General features: G+C 35.6%; 2 protein-coding genes across 3 annotated transcripts; one reads left to right on the top strand and one right to left on the bottom strand.

The window, feature by feature from the left end:
• The first annotated feature begins 389 nt into the window (after positions 1 to 389).
• Positions 390 to 4,917, top strand: LOC118055222 (probable magnesium transporter NIPA2). Its single transcript, XM_035067046.2, has 9 exons — positions 390 to 687; positions 958 to 1,166; positions 1,291 to 1,347; positions 2,973 to 3,063; positions 3,262 to 3,422; positions 3,605 to 3,732; positions 3,812 to 3,949; positions 4,163 to 4,255; positions 4,423 to 4,917. The coding sequence occupies exons 2-9, from the start codon at positions 1,040 to 1,042 to the stop codon at positions 4,624 to 4,626; spliced, it is 999 nt and encodes a 332-aa protein (XP_034922937.1). The 5' UTR covers positions 390 to 687; positions 958 to 1,039; the 3' UTR covers positions 4,627 to 4,917.
• Positions 4,918 to 11,379: 6,462 nt separating this feature from the next.
• LOC118055223 (probable inorganic phosphate transporter 1-5) lies at positions 11,380 to 13,659 on the bottom strand. Of its 2 annotated transcripts, none has more exons than XM_035067047.2 (2): positions 13,501 to 13,659; positions 11,380 to 13,189 (listed from the first exon to the last, which is right to left on the bottom strand). In XM_035067047.2, the coding sequence occupies exon 2, from the start codon at positions 13,122 to 13,124 to the stop codon at positions 11,517 to 11,519; it is 1,608 nt and encodes a 535-aa protein (XP_034922938.1). In that variant the 5' UTR covers positions 13,125 to 13,189; positions 13,501 to 13,659; the 3' UTR covers positions 11,380 to 11,516. The 2 variants fall into 2 exon arrangements, with proteins under 2 accessions (XP_034922938.1, XP_073266079.1); XM_073409978.1 differs by lacking the exon at positions 13,501 to 13,659 and adding an exon at positions 13,343 to 13,452.
• Positions 13,660 to 13,696: the final 37 nt, after the last annotated feature.

Here is a 13,696-nt window from a genome sequence, read left to right as displayed (position 1 = left end):
CTTATTTTTGTAAGTTTATTATTTACAAGCTTTCGCTATGGTTTTGTTTGTCGAATTTTCTTTATATAAGCTGCTATTATTTCTTTATTTACTGTTTTCTTTTGGTAGAACCTGCATCATGTTAATTGTCGTCTCCTCATGAGTTAGGTTTTAAACATTAGGTTCAAGGGAAGAACTTACTAACACCAATTAGCACAAGCTATAAATCTAGAAATTAATTTTTTTAAAAATCATTAATATACTCTAATCAGCAAATAAAAAAAAAAAAAAAAAGAAGAAGAAGAAGAAGAGAAACAAAATAAATAATAATAAATTTAAGTTGTAAAATGTTGTTCCAACTCCTCCTTCGAAAGAGAAAAGAGAGCGCAGGACTCGGAGCATATCTTCAATTGTAGAGTTGTATTTTTAACAATCCATCTAAGGATTTTTTTTGCAAACCCTTAAGCCTCCATTTTCCAACACACACACACGCAATTAATATTCCTTGCTTTTATTTTTTTCTTTTCCCTCTTTATTGCTTGTTTTGTAGGGTAAAGCACCAAAATGAACCTTCGAAAAACCTAATAAACAAAGAAAAGAAAAGGAATCATCATCACCATTAAGAAAAACCATAATTTCATGCATGTGACAATGGAGATGGGACTTTTTTAGCCCCATCAATGTCTGCAGCGTGCGAAGAAAGTTCAGGTACATTTTGTCATTACCTGTTACACATATTTATTTAATGGGGTGCACCCCAAGATCCTAGGATTGCCATATGTTGTTACAATCCATGTTAGATAGATCATGTCAATGTCATATGCTGTTTTTTTAATGACTTGAATGTCTTAGGTTTGAATCAGAACTTTCTTGCTAGACCTGGACTCGTCGATACACGTGCAAGATTTTGTATCCAGGTTTTATTAATATTTTAGAATTATGTTTTTTCTTCTTGATAATTTGTTTGTGGAAATGCAGGAACCCGAATTTGACACCGATCTTGGCCTGCACGCAAACATATATTCCGAATATTAGTTGGCTCCGATTCTGTTTTTGATCAATGGGGATATCTCCTGACAATGTTCATGGACTTGTCTTGGCTGTCTCTTCAAGCGTTTTTATCGGGTCTAGCTTTATTGTAAAGAAGAAAGGTCTTCTTAAATCTGGGAATAACGGAACCAGAGCAGGCTTGTTTCTTCTTCCTGATTAATATAATTTGTTTTTGAAAGATACTGCGCTTTTCAGTTTGAATTAGAAAATATAATTGAAGCAATATCTTTTTAGTTGATTTTGCTTTCACAATGTGATCAGGTGCAGGAGGGCATTCGTACTTGTATGAACCTTGGTGGTGGGCTGGAATGATTGTTAGTGAGTTTTACTTCCTTTATTTTGTTGATAGTCTTCGTTTTTCTGATAGAGTTTTGATGATTTATGAACATGAATTGTCATCTGTAACACACATGTATTTTTTTTTTCGCGATTTTGAACTTGCTGCAATTTTCGAAAATATTTCTAGCTTTTCCAATCAATTCATTACAAAAGATAGCAGAAAAGGGAGATTGTATTTCCTAGCAGTTGATTCTTTAACCCTGGATTACTGATTCTACTGCAACAGAATGAAAGAAAGGAAGTTTGAATGGCCTTGCATCCATAATATGATGCCGAAATGTCAAGTTACCCTTAATTGTATTGCAAATTGCAAAAGAAAGACATAAAGATTCCTGCTTTAAAAGCTTTGAGAGAAGATGATTACAAAGCCTGGGCATTGTGAAGCGTTACTTTCAAAGTAAAAGGTCAAATTGGCAGCAACAAAATGCAAGGATACACATGATGATTTATTAGATGTGTCCAGTGGATCTAATCGATTACTAAGAATGTTCAGGGTAAAGTTACTGGTTTTGCTGGGGTAACTGTTCTCAGGCTAGCTAGCTACTTCAGTTTCAGGGAGGTAGTTGACTAGTTTCCCTACTTTGTATGTAGTTTGCTATGAGTTCGATTTGCTATTATGGAACTTGGAGGTCAGGCCTTGAACTGGTTATGGGTGGAGAATTAACCATATTCCTGCTGGGAGGAGATGAAGCCAAGCTTAAGCACAATCATTTGACTTAAGACCGAAATGAGCTTTATGGCCAATCAACTAATCTGAAGTAAGGGGATATAACAGTAACAGAGTAGACAGACAAATCTGACTGGATGAAAATCAGTTGCAGGGAATTTGGAGATCCTTTCTTAAATTTGGAACCAGGGTTGAACTTATGGATAGATGGTGATTCATCCTTAATTTTGCTAAGTCCTTCCATGTTCCATTTAGCTATGAATATTGAAAAGAATATAAAACAAGCAAGCTCTTGAAGGTTTTCATCTTGAGATGGGCAAGAAGCAGTTGGAAAGTCAGCAAAGGACCTAAAGGTAGTGGAGAAACAAGCTGAACAGCACCATTGCTATAAGATTCTTGCCTCTTGAGTCTTGCTGAAAACCGCATGATTATTCATAGAAATTCCATTATAATTTAACATACAATGAAACCAAGGACGTCTTTGGAAGATGCTATCTCACAACTGTTGTCTTCTGGTTTGAAGTGACAGGAAAACACAAAGGGTGAATGTCTCTGCTAAATTTTTTCAATGATTTTCATGCGACCTGAAAGATCATCATAGTTATTTAACTCGAGAAGAAAAAAAGAACGAAAAAAGATAGAATGGAGACGATCAGTGTGTGGTATAAGAAAATGATAGCTATTTTTGAAACCCTCAAGTTTTTGGCAGGGAGGTGGTCAATGATATTTCATGTTAGAGATTCATGACTCAATGTTGTTTCATCTGTTTTATTGCCTCATGATTATGCATGGGATGCTTGCCCGGGTTGTGTATTCTGTTCTATTACCTATTGATTTCGAACAGAACTACTATGTTTTCCAATTGCTTTAAGGGATATGATGATATTTGGAATCTCCTCTTTATTTATTTTTGTGTTGATATATAGCTTTTTTACAGTGATAGTCGGAGAAATAGCTAATTTTGCAGCCTATGCATTTGCTCCTGCAATTCTTGTAACCCCATTGGGAGCATTAAGTATTATTTTCAGGTATGGTATATTTTACTACCTCAGTAGTGAATTCAAGAGAACTTTTCCCTTGGCCTTTGCATTATTTAAGCATGTATTTGTAGATTTAAAAATAGTTGTAAGTAATTATATAGATGTATTTGTGCGTGAAGGGGGGTTGGGGTGCAAGCTTACCAATGGCTGGTGTAGGTATTTTCTGATTAAAACATCATTCTGCAGTGCAGTGCTAGCTCATTTCATCTTGAAGGAGAAACTGCACATCTTTGGTGTCCTTGGATGTGTTCTTTGTGTGGTGGGATCGACAAGTATTGTTTTACATGCTCCGCAGGAGAGAGCTATTGAATCTGTCAAGGAAGTATGGCACCTTGCTACAGAGCCAGGTATTGGTGATGTTATCCTTAATCCTCAAGCTGCATGCTTTGAATTCTTTTGGATTTATGCTGAAGGATAAAATGAAATAAGATAACAGGAAAAAAAAAACACTCTCTTGACATAGCCTGCACAATTCATCATTTCTGAATCCTTCAGTTTTATCAATCTAAACACTTTCTGTTTTTAACAGGTTTTCTTGTCTACAGTGGAGTAGTTCTGGTTGTGGTTTCTGTCCTCATTTTCCGATTTGCACCACTTTATGGTCAAAAAAATATGATTGTTTATGTCGGAATTTGCTCTCTCATGGGATCTATTACGGTCGGTTCATTATCTTTGAAGGTTGTACTAACAGTGGAAGTTCTGTTCTTATTGATAAACCCTTGATATTTATCTGCAGGTTATGAGTGTCAAAGCCCTGGGAATTGCCTTAAAGCTGACATTTTCAGGATCGAACCAATTCATCTACTACCAGACATGGCTTTTCACTATAGTTGTGGTTTTTGCTTGCCTTTTGCAGATCAACTACTTGAACAAGGTAAACTTCAGAAACTACGGAGCTTGAATCCGTGTGCTTCTTCCTCTTCTGTTGCGCAATATACTTTTATGTTGTTGAAGTGAATTATTTTAACTACATTACGTTTCGAGGAGCGCAATCCTTCCATATGAATTGAAACTACTACGCATATAAGAATCATTGAATCTCCGAGCTGCGTAATTTTTCGTTCTCTAAATCTGCAGTGTTTTGCAGGCACTGGACACCTTTAATACTGCAGTTATATCTCCAGTCTACTATGTTATGTTTACCAGTCTGACAATCCTTGCCAGCATGATCATGTTTAAGGTACTAGTATTTTAATGATCTAGCTTCCACATTTGTTGCCACACAACTCCTTGCCAGCTGACAAAAACACATTGTTTGATCATGTTAACATACTAGTTTTATCGGATTTCGTCGGATTTGAAGGTGTCTAATCTGTTCCATTCCTCTTATCTGTGGTGACAATACAGGAATGGGACTCACAAAATGCATCACAGATTGTAACTGAAGTGTGTGGTTTTATCACAATCTTATCTGGGACCTTTCTCCTTCATAGAACAAAGGACATGGGAAATGCTCCAAATAGTAAATCTTCACCCGAAACTCCCGTATCCACAAAGGAAAATTCCACCACAAGTGCAAATACTGAAGAGCAACAAATGGCTATATTTTAAGCACTGCCATGGCCAACCTTTCCGCTCTTTGGAAAAATTCTTATCTTCCAAATGTAAGGTCAAGCTAGCTAACAAGAAAGAGGGCATGCATTTTTCAACTGAGATCAATGTGCATGCTATTAACAACATGCACGGATACAGCTATTTATGCTTAATGGTAGCTCTTTTTTGTTTTTTTTTTTTTTTTTTGTTTTGGTTGCTTTTCTTGAAGAGATTAGTAGTATCAAGGATGTGAATATTGTTGTGTAAAGCTGATTACTGTTTTGGGGCAATATTTTCAGATCTATAAAGATCAGCTAACATAGATTTGTTTCAATTTTCTCTTCTTGTTTCTTCTGAAGTTCTATTGAAATGATAACATCATGTTTCAATCTATTTTTCTCTAAAAATAGAAAAAAAAATGATGTTCAATCCTTTCAAGGATAATTGAGGTCAATTGACGTCAGCTATCTTGCCCTATCCTTCTCAGGATTATTTTACATCGGTAATTAATTTTCGGTCAGGCAAAAAATGATTAGAGATCTTGCAGAAGACAATGAAAAAAGTGCAGATTATAACTTAGTCCTTGTAATTTATGAAAAATTAGTTAATGGATCCTTATTGTATAATAAATAAATAAATAAATAGTCCTTGTAATTTCATAATAGCCTTTCTACTAATTTATTGCGGTTTAAACGTAATATTTCCTCATCTCCAATTTGTGGTGGTTGTATCTAGAAGGACAACGATGAAGACATTTTACATTGTATTAGAGATTGTGTTTTTGCCAAGAGTATTTGGCCTGGATTAGATATCACAAACCGATAAGGGTCTCGTGTTTTGATGTGGTATAGAGGGTTCAAAGATTTGCCTTATCAAACATTTCCTTGTTATTCTTGTTTGGTCTCTAATGAATTTAAAGGAAGAACATTTTAGCTTTTGGGGATGAGTATTTAGGGGATAACTAGTTATTACGTCAAATTTATTTTCTAAAAACTATGTGTTGTGATGCTTGGAATAATTCAAAGATGATGCATAGACACTTCACTACTGTCTCATGGTGTAAGCCTGAATTTTTTTTTTTTATAAAACTAGATGTGGATGATAGCTCTCTTAGGAATCCGAAGAGGATTGAATTTGGAGGTCTCTTAAGAAATTCTGAAGGGAGATGGTTGATGGGTTTTACGAGGGTTTTGTTTTATGGGGGTTTTGGGGTTCTAATCTACTTCCAAAACTGCAAGCAATTAAAATATAGTTTATTGGTGGCATGAGATGAGGTTTTAGAAAGGTCATATACAATTCTGATTTTACAGATATTATTCGAGTGATTCATGATGATTTTAACAAGTATCATTTATTCAAAGTTATTATTTTTTACATCAAAGAACTCCTGATATGAAATTGAAAAGTTCATTTGTTTTATACTTTGAGAGAAGCTAAGTCATGTGCTGACTATATAGCTAAGCTTGCAACTAAAATTAACTCTGATTTATATATCTAGGAGAATCCTCCTCAAAGAATTTATCCTTAATTGTTTGTTGATTCTGAATTTATTTTAGAGAGTCCTAATTTTTTTTTTCTTTCAATTGCACCCAAAATAATAATCTTAGACCACCTATTTCCCCTTTACTTATTCTATTTTTTTTTAAAACATATTGAAAGTCACACAATTTGTTTTAGAGAGAGAGAAGATTATAACCATTTTACCTACTTTTTTTTCACATCATTATTTTACATAGAAGAGTAGTAATATATGACATTATTTTTTTTCTACTTAAAGATGGCATCTCTTAAGTGAAATAAAACATAAAGGACTAAAAATTAAACTTTTTATAAGCTAAGGATGATATATGTAGTTTTCTTCGTTTATTGGACACTAATAATGTCCTTGATCGACCAATTTACCACCACCGTTTATCCTTAAAAGATGCATAAAAACATTACCGTTTATATGGTTTTTATATGTACTTTAGTCCTAGACAAAAATGAAGTCCCTTTCACTTGAAAAACACTATATTTTGTACTCTTTCTCACATATTCCTTCACTTCCTCTCTCAAATTTCCCTAGAAAATCACCCTCCAGAAAGCTTACAAGAAACCCATCTTTGCAATACGCAGTTCAAGGTAAGCACTGTTAGTTACTATGCCTTTTGAAGCTTAGTTTGTTGTTTTCTTGATCTGGGTAGATTTGTTTGGTTGATGTTAGACGGTTTTTTATATGATAGTCTAAGGATTTTGATTGAGTTAAGAAGTGTTAGTGGTGATTCTTCTATAGGTTTTGGTAGTTTTGTAAATATTTTGGTTCATCTAATAATGCCACAAAAAAGAAAGAAATGGACAGAAGTAGAAGAGAAAACCCTAATTGAGAAATATGGAGAGATGGTCTCTGATGGGACCCTTGTAAAAATCAAAACTAGAAAGAAGAAATATAAACCAATTGCTTTGCATGTGAATTCTACACTTCATATTCGTGATCCGATTGCTTACCCTTGGCAATGGACATGGAAAGATGTGTCTACTAAGGTGCAAAACATGAGGCACCAATACTTGCTTGTTAAGTAAAAGACTAAGAAACCTGAGTTTTCATCAATGGATAATTCAGGTTGTGGTGGTGGAGAGTGTAGTGGCAAAGGGGATAAGTTTGATTGGTTGGAAGGGCTTACACATTAGTCGAATTGTAATGATTTGATGGGAGTCTTGAATGAGGATAGGGAGAATGGTGGGGGTTTGTTAGGGGGTGTCAAGGGAATGGAGATGGCAGAGTTTGGCCAATTAGGTAATTCGACAGATGGGGATTTTGCTGGGATTGATGGGGGTGAGAATGGGGTGTTGGGTTTGGGGTTTGATTATGAAGGGGAAGAGGCAGAGAAGAATTGTAATGGTAATGATCGGGTGAGAGACGATGGAGATGATGGTTTTATGTATGAAGAAGTGGAGCCAAATGTGTCTAATTTGAGGAAAATAAGGAAGGCACTAAAAGGATTCCAGAAAAAGGGTGTTTGATTTCTATCAAACCAGTTGGTGCAGTTGAGGGACATGAAGGCTTGGTTTGAGCAACGTGAGCTAGAGAGAGAGCGTGAGAGGTAAGGAATAGAGAATGTCCTAGTGGAGAAGGAGCAAGAATAGGAATGAAAGTTGGAAGAAAGGGAAAAGAAGAGGGAAAAGATGGAAAAGGATAGGGAAAAGTTAACAAGGTAGAGGATTAAATAATGGGAAGTTATGAAGAAGGATAACGAAGAAAGGGAAAGAAGAAAATAGGAGGAGTTGATTCAAGAGAGGGAATGTGAAGATATGATGAATAAGAAGAGGTCAGAATGGAAGAAGAGTGATTAGTATTTTAAAGTGTATTTTTATTAAGGTTTTATATCATCATTTTACACTTGAAGTATCAATAACTCCTTAACTAAAGCATGTTTTATAATAACATATCTAATAATATAAGATACCTTTAATTTATGGTAAATGTTCATCTAAAACGCATGCCTATCACATCAATGAAAGGATTGATTGATAAGTTTAAGTACTGAAATTGAAAGGACAAAGAGAGGGTCAAACTTGGAAAAGAGATACTGGTTCAGTCCAAACTGGAACACTGTTCGGTCATTGGGTCATATATGGAGCTATAGATCTTGGATTTAGGTCTGATTTATATGGATGAAAATATAAGACATAGGCCTAAAACTTTCATGTGGAGTCCAATATTTAAAAAGGCCATTTTCAAGTCCAAATTATAGCAACAACGAAGAAGTCCAAATTTGTCCTGCAATCCAGACACCGTTTAGTGTTCAGTTCATATTTTGAGTTCTAGAAGTCCAAATGACCTCAATTGTTTTTCCTGGAAAGTTGAGACAATTTTCTAGAACTTTCATGAGTACAACTGGTTCAAATTTGAACGCTATCAATGATGTTTTGTTCAGACAAGAAGATAAAGATTGTTATCAAGTCAAGATGTGGCTACTCACTCAACAATTAGTCATCAAATCAATAGTTTCAAATTTTGGCCTATAAAAGGAGGCATTTGCCATGCATTTAGACATCTTGGTTGTTTAGATCAAGGTCATTCTCTTTATTTCTTTATTTATATTTTTATAATATTTAAGTTTTATTTCATGTTATATTTTTCTTAATATCTTGTTTATGCTTTTCATTTCCTTTACTATACTTAGGTTCTTATGTTGTTTATTTATGTTTATCTTCTTTATTATATTTAGCTAAGTTTATTATGTCAAGGTGAAAAGGTTTCACTAATGGTGTTAGAATAGGTATAATATAAACTCAACATGGACTTCAATATTTATATCCAAGAAAGCTTGTTATTAACATATCTTATCTTTTTATCTTACTAATTCTTAATACCTTGCTTGTTAAATGGTTAATCTAGATTTGTGTTGTATAACACTTGGTATAACAAATACTTGACACTTTTACAGCCAACTGTATGATATAACCTACACATGTGTTATGAAAAGAACTTGATTTGTTGTTAACATAATTAGCATCATGAATTCCTGATAATATTTAAAAGTTTGGTGTTACTTAAATAAGATAATTAATATAATCATGTTAACAATTTATAATGAGTTATTAATGATAAATCATCCGATTGGAACCTCATTTGTGTGTGGTTTCCAGTTGAGTAATGAAAAGAGTTTATATTATACTTGTTTGAAATATCATTAGTGGATCCTCTAACCTTGCTATTTGTTTTTATCATTGTTTAATCCTCACATTAATCAAACATGTCAAAGTCCTTATTATTATTATTATTATTATTATTATTATTATTATTATTATTATTTATAATTTATATAGTGAACCTTCCTGTGGTTCGACCCCGGTCTTGCCGGGTTATTTATTATCTCGACACTCTTACATTTGAAAAAAAACATCAATCTTTTGGTTGTGTCAAAGAGGATTGATGAGATGTTAAGTCAGCACCGAGCATAAATAGGGCAGTTCCAGACTCATATTCTTCATGAGCAACAAAACCTTACTGGCTAGTTGCTTAGGATTGTTTCACAATGGACTGCTCCAACTAGGCTCGCTGATCATAATAGGGCTAGCAACCATTATCTTTCACAAATGATGCATAATTTGCACCATGTAAATGGTATAGTTCATGGGGACAGTAGGGTTGATGGAGATACTCAGGATGATCAATTTATTGTTGATGGATGAGTCCTTTTTTGTAAAACCATTATCGTCGTGTTGAGCTGGGATAACAATGGAATGTCTCTGCATTTTTACCTTAGTAACAATTGTAAAGGTTAGATTGGCTACTCATTTTGTCATGTTCTTTTGATTGAGATGATTGTATATTTATCATTTTGTGTTCATATCTACAAAGATATGGTTCTTATTTGGTAGTGTATCAATTACACCATAGACACATTTCATTGTCACTCTGATATTAGTTACCTTTCGGCTCTTGCAGTATATCTACTGACATTTCATGCTAGAACTCTAGCCAGTGGATTTAAAATTGGATTGCAGTGGGATAAATAGGCCAAAATAAGAGACTTCAATGAAGCCAAGATCCAATCTATAAGATAATTGTAGTTATCTATTGTAACTATATTGATTCAGTGTTTAACAAGACTTGGCATCTTAAACTCCCCCTCAACTTTTCCCGAATCAACTGATCATCTCTTGCATGTCTCTGTTTGACACATGACACCAGTTTTCTTGACCTATCCTCATCTGTTTCCTGCTTCTTTCAAACGGGATAGTTATAATTAGGTAAACTAATTTTTAAGCTCTTTCAATTAGATACATAGGCTTTAATTTAGTTCGAACCTAAATATTCATTCTCGATTATAAGTCTCAAATCTTTATATTTTATTGACTTGATCCAAATGTTCCAAACAATTCTTAATCAAGTCTTTTTATTAATGTTTCTCAGTATTTTCCTCGATATAAATTGATAAAAGTATTTCTTGAAGTCAATACACACATGTTGGTGCGTGACAAACCTAAATATGTATGTATTAAAACTATCATTTATTGAACAATAATGCATAAGAATATGTATTATACCTAAAATTTGTAAGGCCCAAAGTTCCAACAAATTTGTTTAAATAGATAAATGTTTTTCCAATTGAAAACTATTGTAAAAAGGAAAACAGTTATAAAAAATAAGTATGTGAACTCATAATAGTAGGAATTGACAATATGAAGCATCACAAGGAACGAGGAACATAACAAGGGATCATGGATGTTAAGCCGAAACATGGGTCAGCTTTCTATCACATCTCAAGTGTTGAATTCCCGAGTGATACCGTCTCGGTTTGCAAGTATAATGCAAGTTTTCTTTCAAATCTTGCTATTTATTAAAGTCCACAATCTTTATTTTCGTTACTTGCCTGTTGCTTAATTCCAAAATTGGTAGCAAGAACGTAGACTTTGATTGCAATAAAGCTTGGAGAATATAGATTGCTAGTTCAGAGTGATCCCAACTACTAAAACTAGTCTATATATAAAAAGGTAAACACAAAACAAAGAGGAGGAGGAGTTTGCCCCCTATAGCATGAGGTTGTTCGATTGGACTTTGAGTGGAATATTAATATTATCCTGCAACCCAACGAAGATACAGCATGAGGCCCAGCAACTATCCACCAGTGAGTCCAGTAAACATGAGGTCTAATGCCTGCAATTATACAAGAAAAGATGCAATGATCAGTAAGTTTTGACAGAAGATTGTGTTTCAGTTCTAGCACTTTACCGAGGCGGCGTTGTACGTTTTTTGTTTCCTTGGCGTAGTGATTGAAAGCTAAATGTTGTAAAGTTTGCGGACGATGTGCTTGCATCATTTATTCATTACAGATCATGGCAGTATTAAATTACAGAATTACATTCTATATGTTACTAAAATAACAAACTTTCACCAACATTTCCTTGAAAAAAATCCCAAATCATTGTGGCACTGTCCTAACTGAAGAGGCCTGTTGTTGATCGTGCACAACATCTTCATCCTCGTTTTCTCCTGAGATCTCCTCAAGTGATTTTCCCTTTGCTTCTGGTACCAATAGAGTGAACAAGACCCCTAAGAAGTTGACCCCACCTAGCACCATAAGTGATTTCTTAACACCAATACCAGGAGGGTAACCAGCATCAGTCTCTGTAGGGTTTGTGCTTTGTGCAGCATACAAGAATCCAAACGCACCTACAATAGCCCCAGCCTTTCCGGCCGCCGCTGATATACCATGACAGGTTGATCTAAGCCTTGCAGGGAAAATCTCTGCTGGCACAACGAATGTGGTGGCGTTGGGTCCAAAATTTGCGAAGAAAAAGGTCAGCGAGTACATGACCAGGAAGCCAATGCGATTAGACTTATTTTTCCAGTGATGATAAGGGATCGCAAGAGCGAACATGAACACGGTCATGAAGAAGAATCCCATTAGTTGAATGGCAAACCTTCCTATATAATCAATCAGAGCTACCGTGAACCAATACCCTGGAACTGTACCACATAATGCTATAAGAGTTTGTGCTCTTGCAACCAGATACACTTCATGTATAGCATTCATGGTTTTCGCAGGTGGAATCCATCCAATTGAGGTGAAGATATCCTTCTGGAAAAGATTTGAACTATAATAGCCTATGTCTAACAAGAACCAGCAAACGCTGGTTCCGAGCAAATGAAGTCCATGGCGACGGGCGAATTTCTTGGTGAAAAGGCCGAATGATTTGGATGACTCGTGCTCCACCTTGTTCTCTTCAGCCAAGAGATCCACTTGCAATACCTTAGACATGTCTGAAGCTGCCTGCTTAGCATTCTTGGCAACAAGGGCTGTATAACGAGCAGTCTCCGGCATCTTCATTCGCCAGTAGTAGGTCATGGCTGCAGGCACCGATCCAAACATCAAAATGATGCGCCACACATAGTCTGCTTCAGGCACAGTTGATGCCACTGGATTAGTTTCATACGAAGGGGCATGGTATGCATGGTCAAATGCAGTTGACACAGTGAGAGCAACAATTCCCCCGGTTAAAATTCCAAATCCTTGCATGGCAAACACCGCGGCGATGAATGCTCCGCGAGTTCTTTTGTTGGCATATTCGGACATGATGGTGGCGGAGAGGGGGTAGTCACCACCGATGCCAAAACCAAGCCAAAACCTGAAGAAACAAAGCGTGGCCATGACACCCTTTGCAGAATGTCCAAAGGAAAGTCCTGAGGCAATAGAGCAGATAACCATGAGCATGAGGGTCAATCCATAAACACGTTTTCGGCCTAATTTATCTCCAAGCCAACCAAAGAAGAGCTGGCCAGCTAAAGTTCCACAAAATGCAACACCATTCACTGCAGCTGCAACATTCGGAGGCAAATTGCCTGGTTTTTCTGCACCTTCAACATGGTAGTATATACGACCGAGCAATTTGGTGACAAGCGAAATGGAAAATAGGTCATACGCATCTGTGAAAAAACCCATCCCAGCAATTATAATTGCAGTGAAATGATACCACTGTGTCTTTGCCACATCAAGTGCATTAAGCACTCCCAACTGGTTTCCAGCCATCGTCAGATTTCTCAATTTGCAGCACTACCCGACTAGTCTACCTTGAACAATTCTACGATTATGTCCTGTAAATCAACAAAGATTAACATGAGGTAATAGGATATTAGTGGAGAATTCGTATTATTTTATGAACATCTAGCTTTTTAAGAAACAAGAAATCTAACTCAAGACCATAAACTAGTGATCATTAAATGGTCAAGACTCTTATGTTTTGTTACTTAAGTAAGGATGCAACTTTCAGACTTCAAGATTCACTAAAACTTATTGCCACTGCTCCAAAAAAACTACCAAAACACGAATAAGGAAAGCCCTAGCCAGAGCATCATTAGAAACAGAGTCCATTACAGAATTTATCAGGCTAGAGGAAGAGACTTGCCTCTTGGATTGAAGAAACAGGAAAAAGGAAGTTGAAGAGCTAGAGAGTGGAGAGACAGAGAAGTGAATATTTTGAGTGACCCCAGTAGAAAACAATGAGCTCCTATAGCAATTTATCATGTGAACCTGCTCAATGCAGACCAGGATAAACTCCGGCATCTCAGAGCATATACCTTAGTCTTCTAATATTTATTTTC

This window comes from Populus alba, chromosome 1 (assembly GCF_005239225.2).
Source record: "Populus alba chromosome 1, ASM523922v2, whole genome shotgun sequence".
NCBI classification, from domain to species: Eukaryota; Viridiplantae; Streptophyta; class Magnoliopsida; order Malpighiales; family Salicaceae; genus Populus; species Populus alba.
Note: the sequence above shows the minus strand (reverse complement) of the source record. Positions and strands in the feature narration are given on the sequence as shown.